The following is a 19,531-nucleotide window of genomic DNA, read 5'->3' on the forward strand; positions in this document are numbered from 1 at the left end:
CTGAGATGGAGAAGTTAGAATTAAAGTTTGAAGTTTTACATGTCACTGTAAAATACACCCTTCCTAATAGTCGTGCGACTTTTACATCACTTATAAATCCCCATAAATACTAGGCGTACATAACAACATTGCTGTCATATTTTCAAAATAAAATAAGATGTGATTAGTAGCAGCAGAATCTGCAAGGTAAAGCATATACTATTTATTATATATCATATTGCTGCATATTACTGTTTTGTTATATACCACATTTATTATTAATTGATTAAACATGATAAGGAGAATGTATGACTATTCAAGACATACAGATATAATATCACAACTAACTTTTCCAATTACTTTTTTTTTCAACAATATATTTAATTATGGTAAAAAATGTTAAATCTCCATATTTAATTTACTGGAAACCTCCTTAGATACCACCATGATGAAGGCTAAATAGCTGAACGTTTTGAGTATTAAACATGAGAAGTGTGACTTTTTTGTACTTTTAACACATATTGATCATCATTTTTTTCACTGAGTAACATTAGTCAGAGAGGAAGAGACAGTAACAGTTAAGTTGACTTTGCTTTCGTGCTTCCTGACGTGAAATTAACTCAGTGTCACACACAAACTGCTGGCCAGTGTGTGTTTGCTGTGAGGAGCAGATGGTGGCGATGGAGACATCCTGACGTCACACACGTCATCATTAATCTCTCTCTCTCTTAAAAAAGGCTTAAGATGAACAAAGGTTTTGTGTGCAACAAAAACTTTTATAGGTTAAAAAAAAAAAACAGTGAGAGGAAGATATGAATGCACTACGTTATACAATATGAGCATGTGCAGCAGTTACCAAAATATAAAGTGAAGGTATAAGTACAAGTAGACAGCAGTATAAATAAGAATACACCAGCTGAGATGTATACAGTATGGACAGTAAATATGTGTGGGAAAAGCATGAAGGGCCTATGTTCAGTAACATGGCAGTAGTAGGTAATTTAGTTAGGGAATAGCTTGCCAAAATCTTATGTCATGTACTGAATTTGTAATTCCAAGATAATAATAATACTTTCATTGGCAAAGCACTTTACAAGCTTGAGCACAAAGTGCTTTCCAGATTAAAATATTTACAGAATAGAAAAAGAAACCCAAGTAAGCCTTAGTCCTGGCAAGGAGAGATGGGAAAGACCTACAAATTGCAACATTAAAACTTAAAGAGCAGTACATTTAAGGCTATGAATACAAAATAAAAATATCTAATATAATTATGTACAACATGGTAAAAGCTTCCACTAAAAGTGTAATAAGGGAAATGATAGGCACCCCAGGGGGGCCAACTGCGAGAGAGAGAGAGAGAGAGAGAGAGAGAGAGAGAGAGAGAGAGAGAGAGAGAGAGACAACACACACACACACACACACACACACACACACACACACACACACACACACACACACACACAATATACTGTATATATAATTAGAGAGAAAGAGGCTGAAGAAGTGCAACTGGTAACCAATGGAGTGGAAGCTGAGGGAGCAGTTGTTTAACTAAAAGTTCCCCGAAGAGACCAAAGGTTACAAAGATGATCTATGATCCAACTGGTTCGGAGCCACACACATTCTCTCTCTCTCTCTCTCTCTCTCTCTCTCTCTCTCTCTCTCTCTCTCTCTCTCTCTCTCATTTTGAATTGTAAACTAACTAAACTAATATCAAAATGTGAAACATGTTAAATGTCATGAGAAGTATTGGCTGGTTGTCCATGTATTTAATTTATCAGGCAATGATACGTTTTTTATTTGATTTTGGGTGTTTAGTATTTGGCTCGGTAGTAATGTCAATGCTCGGCCGCTGCATTGACAGTTCACTTTGTATCCTGCGGAGGTCAGTAACACGCTCAGCAGCGTCTACACTGCCAACATTCACACGAAGAAGAAGAAAACTCGCTTTAAACTCGCTTTACCCGGAAGTGATACTTAACAACAAAAATTGCCGGGAAATCTGCGGCTCCGTCAAAGCTGAAGTCGTGAAGGGAATATTCATGAGAGGAGTGTGTGTTGGTCTTCAGATTAAAACACATTGCCGTGTCGCTGGTTGTCGTGTACCTGTCCGAGCCGATATGACGAATACGACGAAATGTTCGGGGTACAGGACGACTTCGAGGACCAGTTCGCCGACGAGCTGGACGCGCTGGCTCAGCTGGAAGGTGAAGGACGACGTTAACTAATTACAAATAGAAGGCGTATCATTCTTTAGTTTAAACTTTTACATTAAGCTCCACCCCCCTCACATCTGACCCTTGAGCCTAACTTCACCATAAACGTATAATTAGTACAACCCGGTGTAGTGATACTAAGTAGGCTTTCAGGTACCGTACTTGTACTTTACTGAGTACATGTATGTCTCTGCTAATTTTACTTCATACCTCTACTACATTCCAGTGAGAAATACTGTACTTTTTACTTCACTACATTTATTTGACATTTTATTTGCATATATAGATATATATATCTATCTATATATATATATCTATATATCTATATCTATATATATATATATATATATATATATATATAGATATATATATATATATATATATATATATATATATATATAGATATATATATATATATATATATCTATATCTATATAAAAGCTCCACCTGTTACCAGCAGCAATATTAAAGTGATGTACAATGATGCACCAATAATTATAATCCCGTAATATGAGTATTATGTACTTTAATAACATCTTTACTTGTACTTCTACATTGCAGCCCTATCTCTTTTGATTGTTGTCTATTTTACTCACTGAACTGCACAATTAACAGTTCTCTTTTAGTAATCAAACTCACAAAAATCGTGCATTTTGGCAGGTAAAATTATGCAGTGTGATAAACCCCTTAACACCTAGTTTGCTTTATTTTTTAATTAGTTTTAGGGTTGGATAAATATAAATATCCACAATGCCTGAGAATGTTCACATATACTTACGCCCACCTGTATTTAATATGTCTTGTGAATCATTTCATGAGTTTATGTGCATCAAAATTCAACCTGACATTGTGATTATTGTCTCGGCTGTCTGTTTATTTATTTATGTGTGTTGATTAAGTAATCATTTATTCTAACTAATGGTAGAAAGAAGTGAAAGCAGACCATCACAATAATGACATTAATGAGTTTGTCTTTTCTTGAATGGCTCAGATGAATCCTCCAATCTGGGGAAACGTCAGAAGCAGCTTCCAGAAAGCGACATTCGTGACGTAGAGCACCTGCTGGTTGATCCGTCCATCAGTGAGTTCACCCTCAGATCACACCGGCTCCTTCATCCTCGTTGTATGTTTGAATGTTGTTGTAAGTTTGTCCCTTGAATCTGACTCTTGCACCCGCAGCCCCGAAGGCAAAGCGGAAGAAGCAGGACGCGGGAGTGGCTAAGCGACTGTTCGACTCGCTGCAGACTCGAGAGAGCAAAGCCCCGTCGCAGAGCGATGACATCACACCGCCGTCCTCTCCGGAGCAGTACGAAACACCTGGCAACCTCAGGTAGGAGCGATGCATGGGCCGGTGATCAACGCAGTGTGAGTGGAAGACTTCAGTAGGAGGCCGATGTTTTCTTTTTACACAGAATACTTGGTTTATGCAAAAGGCAGATGCTCGGATCAAAAACAAATGAGAGGCACTTCAAAGCAACACATCACAGGGATGAAACATGGTCGTCTGCTATTTATAGACACAAAAAGCACTTACTTGTCTGAGAGCTGCAGCTGGTGACACGTCACCTGTGTAGTATTGAACTATTTCTTTTGTTTTCGTCTTTTAAAGTTTATCATTTTTATGTGCTTTTTGAGCACAAGATAATTAGCATTCTGGTGGTTTTCAGGCACTCCTTGTTTCGATACTGAAATTAACAAACAATTGAGGTAATTAGATTAATACTTCGGAGGATATATCAAGTAAAAATACCAAACATTTGCTCAATACAACCTGTAAGGATTTTCGTTTTTTTTTTTCAAACATTTTTGATTGTTGCTGAGACAAAAAGTAGGAATCTAAAGATATAACATTGTCCTATTGAAACATGTGAACATTTATTATTCACATTTGATTGACCAATTTACCCTGATTTTAAAAACGCACACAGTCCACACTCCTGAACATGTTTGTGTGTTTCAGGTCAACCCCCGCCGTGTTGGATATAAGTGGCTTTGCTTCAATCCCAGAGACGCCCAGGCGACGTCCCACAGCGGCGCCAGCATCGCTGCATGTGCTGAAGCGGCCTCCTTTAGAGGGAGAGTACGTCAGTGTGACCGACTCATCGGGGAGTCGGATCTACCTCAGACAAACGGAAGACACGGGCACAAAGGTTCAACTCCTCAGCATGTTGAACATTACACAGCATGCCTTTGTCAGCATCTCGTCCTAAATACTGATTCATTCTCAGCAAACACACATCAGGTGCCTGTGTTTGTTATATGTATTTGTTTTGCATTTACCTGTCTGTCTGTCTGTCTGTCTGTCTGTCTGTCTGTCTGTCTCCCTCCCTCCAGGTGGTGGACTGCAGATTGGTACCAAACTCCCAGGGTGCACTGGGGCTGCTGGCAGTGCCAATAGGTGTGTTGAGAGAGCAAGAGATGGAGAGGGTGAGTGACCAGGCTGCTGCTGTTTGTGAATAATCCGCCAAGTAGACTCAACACACTATTGATTCTCATTAATTATAGGTGCTTAAAGTTTAAATACAGAGAATAGAACAACCATTTTCATACAGAGTAGATCTGCCTTTAAAAAAAACATTATTTACACGCCTGATCAAAACAATGCTTACTTACTCGAGCAAATGAGCAAATGTTTGATATTTTTACATGATAGAAGCCTATAATTTGAGATTTGTAGTTCATACGTTCATTAATGTGGAAGAATTATGAATAAAGCTGATAATTTAAACACTAAAATATAATGTATCAGTGACCCCTTTTGTGTATAGATACAGTGATTCACGTTATGTGTTGATGTATTTCAGATCAACAAAAGCAGATATTTTGTAATTCTCAGGCTGTTGAAATTGCAAGTTTGTTTAAATTTCTTCTCTTACTTTGAAATCCTGCAGCGCCACCAGCAAATTATGGAAGAATCTCAGCGTGTCACCGATCTGCTGGCCAGGTAACTCCCCGCCTGTCTCTGTCACACTGACACATCTAAGAATGTGATGACATGCAGCAGCAGCAGCAGTACATATTTGTATTTATTTATATTGTGTCACGTTCCAGCAGTGTGAATGATGAGCTCGTTCAGCCTGAAAGCAGAGACGATGAAGAGAACTACGATCCTGAAGACACCGAGGGACGAACCTCTCGACTCTGGGTGGACAGATTCTCTCCCCGACACTACACAGAGCTTCTCAGTGACGATGTGAGTCACGGTTTGTGTTTCTGTGTAACTGTATGTCTACATGCATACACACTGAGTGAATTAAAGCCGAACTAAACCCCAGAGTTTCTGCTGAAGTGTCACAGCTGTGTGTCACTGTTTCCTTGTAGTTTACCAACCGCTGTCTGCTCAAGTGGTTGAAACTTTGGGACACCGTTGTGTTTGGAAGAGAGAGGAAGTCCCGCCCTGCCCGGTCTGACAGACAGGCTCCCAACCAGAACTCATTCAAACCCGATCAACCCAATCAGAATCCGAATCGCTTCAAGAGCAAGATTGAGGTGACTGAGGAGCTACTGGAGGCCGAACTGGACCAGTACAAACGACCCAAATTCAAGGTAAACACACCTGCAGACTCCTGTCGGGGCAATTTCAGTTTAATGACCTTTCATTTTTCTACAAGATATAATTTACTTTGGCCTTTCTCTAGGTGGCTTTGTTGTCTGGTCCTCCAGGTTTGGGAAAGACCACCCTGGCTCATGTGATAGCAAAGCATGCTGGCTACAACGTGGTGGAAATCAATGCCAGGTTAGACGAACGCAAATTAAAAATGACTCTAATGATCGTAGTAAATCATAAACAGGTTCCCTGTGGTGACTTCAGTTGATGTTTTTGCAGTGACGATCGCAGCGCAGAGGTGTTCCAGAAACGTATCGACACAGCAACTCAGATGAAGTCAGTTTTGGGAGTCAACGAGCGGCCGAACTGCCTCATCATCGATGAGATCGACGGAGCACCTGCAGTACGTTTCCAACGATTTAAAATCAGTAAAAGGAACATGTTAGAGTGCTCCTTTCAATCTCTGTTATTAGTGATTTATTTTTCTTCATCTGTGGTGTTTGACAGGCTGCCATCAACATCCTGTTAGCGACTCTGAACAGAAAAGATGGCCATGGTGGGGAGGTCGGTGCAGAGATCACAAAGAAGAAAAAGAAGAAGGAGTCCATCCTGCTTCGACCAATCATCTGCATCTGTAACGACCTGTAAGAGAGACTGTGGTAGTGTCACAGTGGAACTAGTAGATTCTTTTTCATAAAGCAGTACGGTCTTTTGACTGTTGATTTTCTGTTGTCTTTGCAGCCATTATCTGATTACACATGTTTCCTTTTAGATATGTTCCAGCTCTCAGGCCGCTCAGGCAGCAGGCCTTCCTCCTGGTTTTCCCTCAGACTCAGCCTTCCCGCCTCACACAGAGACTGGGAGAGGTCAGCACGCACACACAGACACACACACACACACACACACACACACACACACACACACACACACACACACACACCCACACACCAACAATCCAGGTTTACATTGAGTTTTTCTCTCCAGATTTCCCTCGAGCAGGGGATGAAGGTAGACACGGGCACTCTGATGTCGCTGTGTGAGAAGACCGACAACGACATCAGGTCTTGCATCAACACACTGCAGGTGGGTGGCAGCACTGTAAAAGACAAGTATTGTGTGTCGCATGAGCAGTGATGTAGAGTATAATCAGATCACAATATGTGTGCTTGTCCGCACAGTTCCTCCACGGTCGCGGCCACAAGCAGGTGAACTCGAAGACCATCCAGTGTGTCTCTGTGGGGCAGAAGGACCAGAACAAAGGCTTGTTCCATCTGTGGCAGGGAATCTTCCAGTTACAACGTACAAAACGGTACAGTAGGTCTGACCAGAGGCTTTCATGAAATTCTAAATGTTGTGCTGGATGCTGACAAACGGCCACAGTTACTGGAGGCAGCCAAAGTTCAAGTTTAGTCAGACATTTTGAAATGCAAAAGATCAGGAGATTTTCACGAGTGGTCCGGGTCCATCACTGTTTTGTAAGTTTGCATTTACTGCGGACGCCAACAGGCAAATTGGAAACATATTTTAGGGTACTTGTAAAAGACTTCAAAAAAAGTAAAGCCTTTTATAGTCGTCATGAATCTGTCCTTTCTCTCGTGACAGACTTTTATTTTGTACTTTGATCCGTGAGCATGAATGAATCGAGGCCACGGGCCTCACAGGAGAATGAAATCATTGGCACAATAAAATGACACAGCAGGCAAATGTCAACTCGTCGCACCTTCAAATCAAAGGCAACACAATCTTATCTATAGCTTTACTGTCTTATCTGTATCCTCTCTCCTAACTAAATAGATAGTTGACTAGACATTCAAATTTGTTCTCTCAGGAAACGTATTGGTGAGGGCTTCGATGAGGCACCGGGTTCAGGAGGTGGAGCTCAGAGGTTCCAGCACATTCTACATTTGGCTTCATCTAGTGGAGAGTTTGAGAAGGTCTCTCAGGTAATGAACACACCCTCCAGATAGATAGTGCACAGATAAAGTCATGTAAAAAAACATTGGGCCGTGCTTTACACACAACAGATAAGCCACACATTCATAGTTTATATAAAACTCTACATCATGATGTCTTAGGTCTGATATCAGGTCTCTTTTCCTCAGGGTCTGTATGAAAATTATCTGTCCATGCGTGTGAGGGACCCCGACCTGCACAGTGTGTGTGAGGCTTTGGACTGGCTGTCCTTCTCCGACAGGTTGAACCATGTGATTATGCACGGGCAGAACTTCTCCCTGATGAGATACCTGCCCTTCCTGTCTGTCACATTCCACTTCCTGTTTGCTCACACACACGTGCCCCGCATCAGCTATCCCCACAGCCAGCACGAGGTACGAATCCACAACATGATGATCAAAACAATCAATGTAGAAACAAAAACTACAATAATCAAAGAACAACATAAGCTGTTTAGTGTAGAGATTATTGTGTCCTCTCTGCTCTTGTCCTCTCCAGGCCTCCTCCCGGCTCCTCAGCAGCAGGAACGCTTTGTCCACCATGTTGGCCGACATCCCAGCATGCATCAGAACGAGGATCAGCCAGCTCAGCCTGTCCCTCGATATTCTCACGCTTCTCCTCGACATCATCTGTCCCAAACTACGGCCTGTATGAAAAACCACGTTCAGTAAACCTGTTTATGTGTGTTAATGTAGGACCTTCAGCCCTGCAGCTGTTCAAGTAAAAGTAAAGACAAGTCAATAACACAAGGCCGTATTTATATAGACACGAATAGAGCTATGCAGAAGACAAAAATTCAAGCATTTAGTCACATCCTGGTGACTTTAGTTACAGACCTTGCTGTCCCCGAATGTACACTCACTGAGAACTTTATTAGGTACACCTGTAAACTCTAATGCAATCCGATACAATAGCACTGCTGTAAATTCTACCTCTGTTGAATCCTCTCTCTGTGTGTGTGTGTGTGTGTGTGTGTGTGTGTGTGTGTGTGTGTGTGTGTGTGTGTGTCCAGGTGAATCCGCAGCTGTTCAGCAGCAGAGAGAAGGAGCAGATGTGTGAGCTGATCAACACCATGCTGGCGTACAACCTCTCATACAGGCAGGACCGCACGCCTGAGGGGCAGTACACATACATCCTGGAGCCGTGAGTACACACACACACACAAACACTCCTGCGCTCAACTGTATATTGCATGTGGACACATGCGGGGCAGATGTGTGTTTCTGGGGGTGTTGAAGGTCACTGCTCTTGTCCACAGTATGTTGCTCTGCATGGAGGCTTAGAGAGTAATCCCTTAACACCTGGTGTGTGTGTGTGTGTGTGTGTGTGTGTGTGTGTGTGTGTGTGTGTGTGTGTGTGTGTGTGTGTGTGTGTGTGTGTGATGCTAGTGGTGTGGGAGCAGAGTAGCAAGCTGGTGGGAAAACAGGTGAGAGGATGCGTTCACAAGCTTTCGACTTATTAGGAGGAAAGAAGTTTTAGAGAAAGGAGGAGACGATCTGAAACATCGGGGCGTTTTTTCATAAAAGATTAAAAGTGAAAGGAGCAGAACTCTGCAGGTTTGGGTTCAAACTGGAGCTTTAACTTGGGAGACCTTCGACCTTTTTTGAGGACAGCAGAGACTCTGGTAGAATGAGATAACTAGACGTACATCTCAGTCATGCCGACTCATGTGGAGGAGCAGCCAGGCTCCCATAGGGCCTCCTTCCTGCAGGCTCGCTGTGACAACGTGATGGTCACCAACGACTGGTGCCTGCCTCTGGTTCTGGCTCTGCTGCTGCTTCTGCTGGTCTACACCTTCCTGTACCTGCCGTCTCTAGCGCACCACAACTCCTCTCTCTGACACTCTCGAGGAGAACGGCTTGGAACACAGCAGACAGCGGATACGCCGCTAGTCCAAGCGGGGTTACTTGATTGGACGGCTCTTTTTTTTTTTTGAAGCGTTTGTTGATTGGTCAGACTGTGACAGAATTGTTAACGACGCCTGGTTCGGGAGGCTATCTGTGGGGAGAGACATGCAGAGACGAAAAGAGCAGTAAACTTGTACTTCCTTCATTACAAATCCATCTTTTAAACCTTTAGCCATTATGTGCTTTAAGTGCTCAGTTCTGTTATTGTGCTGTATTTGCAGTAACATAATTCACTATGATCATTTATTGTCTTTCTAAGGAACCGTATCGTGATAAAATCACATATGGAGATATCGTGATACACAATTACGTCATCTAAATTGATAAACACATGCTGACTCAAATTCACTCCGTTAAATCAAACTTTTGTCTCAATTGTATTACTCTGTATTTGTGTGCATGCATGTAAACATAGTCAGTGTATAGCTGGAGATGTACCGTAGTACATATGGTTGTGCTAGCCAAAGGTTAAACTACTTAGTGTGAGCTGCACAGATGTAATCCATCATGTTGAACCATCCAATCAGCTCTTTCATTATAGAGTCTGTTCTGATGATAATATCCCTCATATTTTATAGTTATAACTGGCAATGAAGAGCTCACAGTCACATCGACCATTACAATCTTATTTATGTTGTGTGTGTGTGTGTGTGTGTGTGTGTGTGTGTGTGTGTGTGTGTGTGCGCGTGCGCGTGCGCGTGTGTGTGCGTGTGTGTGTTGCAGAGAGATGAGATCAGCGGTAAGAGGATTAAGGTTTTAGAGATTCAGTGTTTTTTTTGTTGTTTTTTTGTGGAAAACATAAACCATGGCACCAATAGAGGAAGCTTAAAGTTCTTTTGTTTGTCATCTAACATGGTTCACCTCTGTCTGTTTTATGAGTGTGTTTAAACGATGTGTGTGTGTCTGCAGGCGTGTCGAGGAGGTCGTGAGGTTTCCGGGTCTGCCGCCGCGCCGTCAGCTGACGTATCAGGCCAAACAAACCATCAGCAGAGAGATGGAGCAAGAGAAGATGAGGCGAGCCGAGCAACTGATGCTGCAACGAAACCCTGTAACCGTGAGACAGATGTTAGGTTTTATTACACACAGCTCAGCCTGTAGACTAGTTGATAATCTAACGCGTTTGTCATCTGCTGGGTCTGTGTTAAGCAGAGAGAGGAGGAAAAAAAGAGGGGCGCTCCTACATCTACCAGGAACCACCAGCAGAGGCTGGAGAACATCGTCAAACAGACCACAGTGGAGATCAGGGTGAGACACACACACACACACACACACACACACACACACACACACACACACATGTTTTTGTCACTTTGGAGGACATTACATGGACTTCCATAGATTCCCTGGAGATGCACTCTAACCTTAACCACTTGCGTAATCTCAACCATAGACTAAATATTAATGCAGTTTGATGGTTTATTTTTTATCCACAGAAGTGAGAAGTGATTCTCCATAATCTGACTGCGTGAAAAGAGTTTTGTCCCCATAAAACCATTTAATACAAGCACACAGCTCCCTGTGGGCAGTGATGAGCTTAATATGAAACACATGTTACTCTTAGCTCGTCCTGTAGCCAGCGAGATTTGTTGACTTCCATTTCTCGCCACATAAAAAAAACCAACAAACAAGGAGATGAACTACATTGAATGTTATGTTTTCTAACATTGAATTAAGAAATAAAAACACTAAAATCTCTGTTAAATATGCAGTTATGCTACAGTGAAGATAAGTGACATAACAGCTTTCATTTGCTGGTTCTCTGCAACATGAGACGCTTTCTGGCAGGGCCCCCCACTTCATGCCTATAATATCCATGGTGGTGACACTTTCAGCTTAAAATGTGCACATGTATACATGTTGTATGGGTTAAAGGAATATATTCAATGGCGTAAGAAATCAAATTACATTGAAGTAAAACTTACATGAACTAACATCAATATTTAAAGAGCAACATACGACATTCAGAGCATTAGAAACAACTATTTTCTGTGTAAAGATATCGTGGAGTAATGTCTACCTGAGCAGCACTCTGCCTCTGTGTGTAATCTGAGCTTCTCTTTGCTTTGTTGGCCATGAATGCATTTAGTGCATGTGAGCGCGCCCCACTGACTAGTTTGTGGCCGCCGCTCTACTCTGCTCTCACGCAGCTGATGATGTTAGCTTTGTTAGCTTTGTCATAGATTATACTGTTTGCACCGTTAGCTACCAACGGCTGACTCAGGCCTCCGAAAAGAGTTTATTTTCAGCAACAAATCTTTAAATCTCACCGTGGATTTAAAAGAAATAAAATCACAAGATGAGTGGCAGGGGAAGTGTGCTCTGCTGCTCAACATGGATTGATAAACTAAAAAGATTAAAGCGTTTCAGCAGCACCACTTTCACTCTTAAGACCTTTTTTTGTTACTACAGGGTGTGTTTTTCAGGGACCGACCATTTCTGCTTTCAGTTTTTACCTTTTCTTTGGTTATTTAATCCCCTAGTTGAGTCGGGGGGGGATCAGCACTGTCCCGTGGTTTTTATGTTAGTTGATGCCTGCAGGTGGAGCCAGTATCTGTTCTCACGGACCATCAGAGCCTCTCTGGCTGAGCTGCAGTTCTAGTACTTCAGGAATAGAGAGCGTGAACCTCTAGAGGGCAGAAACGAGGATAATGAGAAGCCACTGGGTTACAGTCCCTCATGGTGAAGCTGAAATCAGGCTAATGAGAGATGGTGTGTGTGGTGTGATCGTTCATTGTTATTGACCTCCTTATTGAGGACGGCGTTCCAGAAACTTCCTGATTAACCTCATCGTCACTCTGTGTTTGCGTGTTTTCATGTCTTGCAGCCGGAGGTGGACTTCTTTGGTCGAGCTGTTGTCCCCAAACCCCAGAAACCGCAGCCCACCTCAGAGACAGGTACTGTAGAAACCACCGGTGTGGCTTCATTCACACGAGCTGTTCAGGTTAAAAAAAAGACAAGCCGAGGCGATAACTGATGTTTGTTACATAACACTTCAAATTCAGAGCTCCTGTGGCACGCTGCAGGCGGGAGAACTAGACTGTTTCCCTCCATAATATTTGTAATATCATATTTCTACTGGCATCATAAAAGGCCTGACATGGCTGGATCTAATCTTTTTTTATTTGGACACCAGCCAATACAATCAACATATTTTACTTCATGTATAAAGCTGCTTATATACTTTAGTTTGCGACATTGATTTATAAAAGTCTGGAGCGTTGCTGTGGTTTGGCCACAAACTGCTGTGTTCAAATGCATCGCAGCTCCGCACAAAAAAAACAAATGTCACATTTGCACAAACGATTAAAGCAGAACTGTGTAGCTTGTTCTCATTATTTTCAAAAAGTGCACACAACTTTGGAACATATTATTGTTCCTCTGTGACTATCCAGTAATAAACACCCCGTTATTGCTTTTGTTTGTATGCAGTATTTGTCATTTACTGCATGAACATGAACCACAGAAACGTGTTCCTTTTAACTGTGGAGGAAAAAACAAATATTCAGAGAAAGTCTTATTTTGCTGGCTCACAGGTGTGCAGGCAGGTGATTACTGTAATTGCAACTGGAAACATGCGTTGCACAAATACCTGTAGCTTTTTATTCGGTCGTTGACATCGGCCAAGATTCAGCGTTCCATGAAAAGTGGATCCATTAAAACCACTCGCATTCCTGAAAGCACTGCATTACTGAAGTGGATCAGTGGGATGCAGAAGCTGTGGCTGTTTGTAGGTCAAAGTAGGATCAACAACGGGGTCCGTAGCTCTGCTGTTCATTTTCACATGTTTGATTCATCAAAGCTATAACGCTATACTTGCACGAGAGTCCCGAGGGTCACGCAAATGTATCTGCAATTTTCAATCCACAATCTTTTGTGAAATGCGGCGAGATGAGTAAAACACAAAGTGATGAGTCAAGCCGCTGATGTACAGAACGGCACACTGGGTAGCTGTGAGTCTAATGCTCATTTTCAGTATTTATTATTTTAGCCTATAGAAGACAGAAAGTAGGGTTCCGTTTTCATCACAAGTTCTCAGAGCCAAAGCTGAAAATAAATAAATAAATAAATAAAGGTATTCAGGTTTTCTAATCATATGAGAGAGCTCCAAATCCTCACACTGGGGAAGTACTTTATTTATTTTCTCTTTAGAGGATTAGATTAGAGCTGAATCGATTAGTTGATCAAATTAATCCGTGACAGTTTTGGCAATCAATTAATGGTTTAAGTCGCGCTCAAAGCTAAAATGATAGAAAGTTACTCATTCCAGATTCTAAAAATGTGAAAATGTATATGAAAATGAACTATATATATTTGTTGAGGTTCAGACAAAACACTGGGCTTTGGGAAATTGTGATTTCTGACATTTTTTATGTTTTTAGCTTGATGTCTGCATTTCCTGTCTGATTTATGAAAGTAATTGTTAGTTGCAGCCAGAGATGAATTAATTAATGAAGTGTTTATTTATTTATTGACGAGTCATGAGGTCACTTGAGGGAAGCTTTAAGGACAATCAGCCTTGTAGTCTATAAAACGTTATGTATATTACCTTCACACACGTTTTGTTTTATTTAAAATTTCTATTTTCTATTTGTGATTCATGACTTTTGCAGAACATGACAATAAACCAAATGAAATGTCTTCCTCTGCAGGTGAGAAGTGTGCCGTTGTTTCTATGGGGAAGGCGGTGGGCAACAGTGACGTGTGGTTCCGGTTCAACGAGGGCATGTCCAATGCTGTCAGACGAAATGTCTACATCCGAGAACTACTGTAACACACACACACACACACACACACACACACACACACACACACACACACACACACACACACACACACACACACACACAACCGCCTGTATGTTATATGTAAGCGCATCAATAAATCCAAAATCCAGCTGTTAAATTCAAAACAGTCTTTATTTTGATTGACAGTGTAAAGAGCCAATAAAAACGTGTTGTTGAACATTTCTCAGCAGTCCATAAAAACAAACCTCTAGAAAGCTACTCGGTGCTGCACGCTCACACACAAACACACAGTAGTCTTTACATAAATTAAAAGCATTCAGGAGTCTCCCAATAAATAAACATGATGATAGCAATAATGTGTGTGTGTGTGTGTGTGTGTGTGTGTGTGTGTGTGTGTGTGTGTGTGTGTGTGTGTGTGTGTGTGTGTGTGTGTGTGTGTGTGTGTGTGTGTGAGAGAGAGAGAGAGAGAGAGAGTGTGAGTGTGAGAGGGGGAGGGGGAGAGAGAATGGGTGAGTTAGTGCAGCGTGACTTTGCGTGGGAGTGCATGATTCTTTAGTTTATATGCATCTGTGATTGTGTGATTGTGTGTGTGTGTGTGTGTGTGTGTGTGTGTGTGTGTGTGTGTGAGAGAGAGACCATTAGAGGATCACACACTTTCCCTTCTCCACCCAGGGGTTAGCTCTCATCAGCTCAGGGTTCAGAAATGGATCTTCACAAACACAACCCTCGATCCACTTCACCAGCCTAGAAATAGACAAAACACTGTAAGCACAAATCTGATCCACAATACTTAAGTGTGTGTGTGTGTGTGTGTGTGTGTGTGTGTGTGTGTGTGTGTGTGTGTGTGTGTGTGTGTGTGTGTGTGTGTGTGTGTGTGTGTGTGTGTGTGTGTACTGCACACTCACTCAGTAACGGTGATGGAGGATTTCTCTCTGTTGATTGCCAGCTGATACTGAAGGCTTTCCACTTCTCTCCTCATCTGTGGAACGTCTAACTCCTCCATGATGCTACTGCTGTGTACACACACACACACACACACACACACACACACACACACACACACACACACACACACACTGAAACTTAGTAGATGAAGAGTTCAGACACACTTCACATCAAAATGTAGGTGGAAATCAAGATATATCAAATGTTTGATTGCTACAGTTAAACACATGATATATCATTTTTATGCCGCATGGGATCGTGACGTCGTGTAGTAGCGTTGCATCATGGGAGTCTTCTTCACCACTGCTGCAATTGCAGTCAGTTAGGATTCCTTCAGTGTTCATCGTCTCCTCCTCTCCAAAAACAACCCGTTTATTTAGACATTTTAATGCAGATAAGTTACACATTTGACCTTTTTAAAGCCCATTATTGCTTGAGTAGATATTTTGAGTAGATAAGTTTTACTTTTGAAAGCAAAGAGCAAAAATAAACTCTAGTGTTTATGGTACAATTAGGATGTCACTTTACTTCAGTGGTCCCCAACCTTTGTGACTCCTACTTGTAAGCCCTCGTCTCTGGTGAAACTGGTCACAACCAGTACACATCTGCAACCAACGAGCGTTTCCCTTCACTTTATTTCAATAATTCTTAAGGGTCCTTAAGAAGTAAGAGAAGAAACTTGCAGATTAGGGGAAAGTTGGTCTGAAAAAGCATTTTTCGAAGGCAGAAATATTTTCTTGTTTTCTTCTCTTGTGACCCCTCAGATGAATGTGGTGACCCCTTGGTGGGAACCACTTCTCTGTTTGATATATTTATGACGATAACGGAGAAAACCTTATGAAGACCAGATGGCAGCCACTTTGGAGAGGAGCTTCACCAGAGGGAAGAGGTTAACGGGACATATTCAGATGGTTGCTGTCAAAATGCCATGCTGAGTCGTTTTAAAAACCGCTATCTTAACTACTGAAGTGTCAGCACCTCTAGTGAAGGACACTGTATGGCATTTTTGTATCCGATGGAAGATGTTGAACCTTTTAACTTCAATAAACGTAGAAATACTCTATTTGACAGCAAATCCCATAAAAAGACCAAAAGCATCAATGTTAGTCCGTCTCCAAATACTTTCCACGTGTATATCTGTAAAATGAAGTCGTAAATATATTGTTTAATTTTAAAGAAACAAGTTCGGTAAGGTCAGAGTGGGTAGATTTTAGCCCAATTATTCGGGGACTATTTACATTGGCGGATTAATACACATTCGGTGCTCTGAGTATTAACGGCAGCGGCTCTGTGTCTGCAGGATCAACTCTGAATACTCTGAAGAGCTCGTGTTCATCGTGATGATGGAACATGTCAGCCAGTGTAACCGTGTGGTTCACTAATGTGTTTTTAACTGTTTTAACGGCACAGAGGGATAATAAATATCAGGCGTTGGCTTCACACGCACAGCACTGGTTAGAAGAATCAATTCATTGCTGGTTTTGGTATTTTTATTGGATTTTTTTGGACCAAAGAAAAATAAGGAAGTATCAAGTATTTAAATCACACGGAGAGTATACAAAAAATGGGCTTTACCGTGTGGTTATTTCATATACTCTTAATTTATTCATTGAATTAACAGAAAAACTGTTTGTGATGCTGTCGAACTACTAGAGGTTTGTTGAACACATTTACTTATCACTGAATATAAATAACAGACAAATACTTATGTATGATGCCATACTGCTCAACAGCACATCAAACTACATCCTCCAATATCATCCCAAATGAATCCACACCTCTAAACGGAACATTAAAACCTTCATCAATGATTTATTTATTGTGTTGTTTTAGACTGCATTAGCTTTTAGCCTGGTGTACCTGATAAACGGGCAACAGAGTGTACTCTCACTGTGTACTTTCAGAGTAACTGTCAGGTAAATGGATACACTGAAGTACAAATACCTTGAATGCACGGCTGTAGAGGAAACGTCACATTACTGTAGCGTTAAACTATCAAGTTGCACCACATCAGAAGTACAATATAAAGGTTTTTATAGTCAGTTTCAGTACAATATTTATGGAAATGCCCGTTGTTACGTTACTCTAAGGTTGAGGGTTTTAAGTATTTTTACTTTAATTGTAAAGTGTGCCCCACCCTGCCACAGGCCACATTACGAGAGAGAGAGAGAGAGAGAGAGAGAGAGAGAGTTCAGGCCGACCAGGACCAGTTAAGTCTTCTCTAGTGGAAACTGTCTCTCCCTCCTCCTCCTCCTCTCTTTTTAATGGATCGAAGTAAGTCTGCTGCTCGCCGCTGCCCGTCTCCTCCACCAGCATCCATCCTCCTGTCTCACCAGCAGCCAGATGTTCCATTAGAAAAAAAAGGCCTTCATCATTTAATCATAATATCCTCCAAATGTGTCACAGTGACATCAGCCTCCATCGCTCAGCGAATCTGGTTTATTTCAGGCTGCTGATCGCAAATCTACGTTTAAATGAAGTGGTAGGAGGATGAAGTGAGCACAGCTGGTCACTGTGTAGCTATAACATCGAGTCAAACGCATTTGTATCGTGACTATGTGTCAATGGAAATGCATAACCCACCCCCCCTCCACACACACGCACACACGCACAAACAAACAACCGCTCTTACCGTCAGGCCTACCGGAGAGGACCGCGGGTCGATTTTTGTGTGCAGCCGGCTGATGGGAGATGCAGACGGGACTTTGACAGCGACAACAGCAGCTGGTAGTCGGGAGTCGGTGGAGTTTTGCCCGGCGGAGGAGTCCGGCTTCAGTGCAGGAGGAGGAGGAGGAGGAAGAGGAGGAGGAGGCTGTGTGTGTGTGTGTGTGTGTGTGTCGGCTGTCCGCGGTGCAGGGCACTCCCCTGCGCTCCTCTCTGGTAGCGACTGGATGCGGGATGCGCAGGGCGGAGGAAAAAGAAGCCGCCTGGTTTGACAGTCAAACGAGGGGCTGGAACCGAAGACGCACCTGTATGGAAATCCGGACACACGCGCAGAGGCCAGGGGACACGCAAATGAGGACTCGCCCTTAAAACACATCTAGATTTATTTATTTGTTTAAGTCATATGACCGGATGTGTCGGTTTCTGTGGTAATAGGCTGCGAGAGATTCCCCTGAGATCTGTGCTAAAATTAGAAATGAGGTTAAACAGCGAAGCCACCGGAAAAATCCGAGGTGGGACAAAATGTCTTGTCCCTGGTTCCTCGTCGACTCCCATTAGTGTTACAACTTAAGTACCGGTCTGTAGTCTAAAAAGTATGGAGGCGTGAAACCTCTGATTCGTCCCTCAAATATCAGGCTCTTGTAGTTTAAATGAAAGTTTTTTTTGTGTAATTACGTAAAGCTCCATTGTTTTTAAAAGAACCATCTGGAAACCAAATGCCAAAATTTAAGATTTGAGCCACAGCTAAATTTACGTTGTTCTATGAAACCTTTAAATGTTATATACCAATGATGGGAAAGCTTAACTTTACTTTTTACAACTCCACTCAGTTATGGGAATATACAAAACTATGGAGATTCAAACAAACTGCGCCTTCAAGCTGTGATCACATGCAAAATTTGTTTATTTGGAGAAGTCCTGCTAACACCAATGCCAAGTTTCTATTAATGTGTATAACTCATAAATATGAAAACTGATAAGCAGGTCTATAGCCAACTGGATCATAAAATACCTTCAGTTAAAGCTTTTCTGGCAACTACTGCAGTCAGTCTCATTATGGTTACCGTGTTAATATTGGGGCACAAATACTAAATACAAATTATACAAAGGATTCTTTGTTTCACCACAACAGACCAGAGAGAAAACAGTTAAGGGTTACCATTTATTTAAACAAAAGATCAAATAATATTGAAGCAATTACAGCAGTTTTATTCAGTTCTTTTTAAATAAAAATGTCGTTTCCTCCTTCAGGGTTGATCTGTTTGCTTGAGGGCATCAGTTATCTGGAGTTGGGGCACCTGAAAAAAATAAAGGACAGATCAGACCAGAACAACCTGTGTGACACAAATGTGATCATTGTAGCCTCAGATAAAAGTTAGAATGAGGAACTGAAAGCTCTCATTCGAGGCGTCAGAAAAAATATTTTTGTACGTCATCATGGACTGTACTATTTATATGCAACTAAAACACAGACTTACCATTCAAATGAACTAGATCACCATTCATCAGCAGGATCATGTTACTTCCACCAGTTCTTCATCAGTAATAAATTGGCCTGTAAAAAGATAAAGTAAC

At 41.8% G+C, this 19,531-nt stretch overlaps 2 protein-coding genes across 5 annotated transcripts; one reads left to right on the forward strand and one right to left on the reverse strand.

The window, feature by feature from the left end:
* The first annotated feature begins 1,971 nt into the window (after positions 1-1,971).
* Positions 1,972-14,569, forward strand: chtf18 (CTF18, chromosome transmission fidelity factor 18 homolog (S. cerevisiae)). Of its 3 annotated transcripts, none has more exons than XM_068727135.1 (22): positions 1,972-2,186; positions 3,187-3,276; positions 3,375-3,525; positions 4,156-4,345; positions 4,530-4,622; positions 5,087-5,139; positions 5,247-5,388; positions 5,517-5,741; positions 5,834-5,931; positions 6,022-6,145; positions 6,250-6,386; positions 6,515-6,608; positions 6,727-6,825; positions 6,921-7,051; positions 7,571-7,685; positions 7,845-8,069; positions 8,194-8,343; positions 8,708-8,838; positions 10,512-10,656; positions 10,752-10,847; positions 12,427-12,496; positions 14,252-14,569. In XM_068727135.1, exons 1-22 carry the CDS (start codon positions 2,117-2,119, stop codon positions 14,371-14,373), a joined length of 2,751 nt encoding a protein of 916 aa, XP_068583236.1. In that variant the 5' UTR covers positions 1,972-2,116; the 3' UTR covers positions 14,374-14,569. The 3 variants fall into 3 exon arrangements, with proteins under 3 accessions (XP_068583236.1, XP_068583237.1, XP_068583238.1); XM_068727136.1 differs by having other exon boundaries at positions 10,512-10,650; positions 10,749-10,847; XM_068727137.1 differs by having other exon boundaries at positions 10,512-10,650.
* On the reverse strand, positions 14,500-18,339 carry gng13a (guanine nucleotide binding protein (G protein), gamma 13a). 2 transcript variants are annotated; one of them, XM_068727142.1, is made up of 3 exons: positions 17,925-18,339; positions 15,253-15,357; positions 14,500-15,091 (listed from the first exon to the last, which is right to left on the reverse strand). In XM_068727142.1, the coding sequence occupies exons 2-3, from the start codon at positions 15,348-15,350 to the stop codon at positions 14,986-14,988; spliced, it is 204 nt and encodes a 67-aa protein (XP_068583243.1). In that variant the 5' UTR covers positions 15,351-15,357; positions 17,925-18,339; the 3' UTR covers positions 14,500-14,985. The 2 variants fall into 2 exon arrangements, with proteins under 2 accessions (XP_068583243.1, XP_068583242.1); XM_068727141.1 differs by having other exon boundaries at positions 15,253-15,360; positions 17,925-18,326.
* Positions 18,340-19,531: the final 1,192 nt, after the last annotated feature.

Source organism: Cebidichthys violaceus, unplaced genomic scaffold (assembly GCF_023349555.1).
Source record: "Cebidichthys violaceus isolate CVI_PGR_0920_01 unplaced genomic scaffold, fCebVio1.0.p SCAF_4, whole genome shotgun sequence".
Lineage (NCBI taxonomy): Eukaryota > Metazoa > Chordata > Actinopteri > Perciformes > Stichaeidae > Cebidichthys > Cebidichthys violaceus.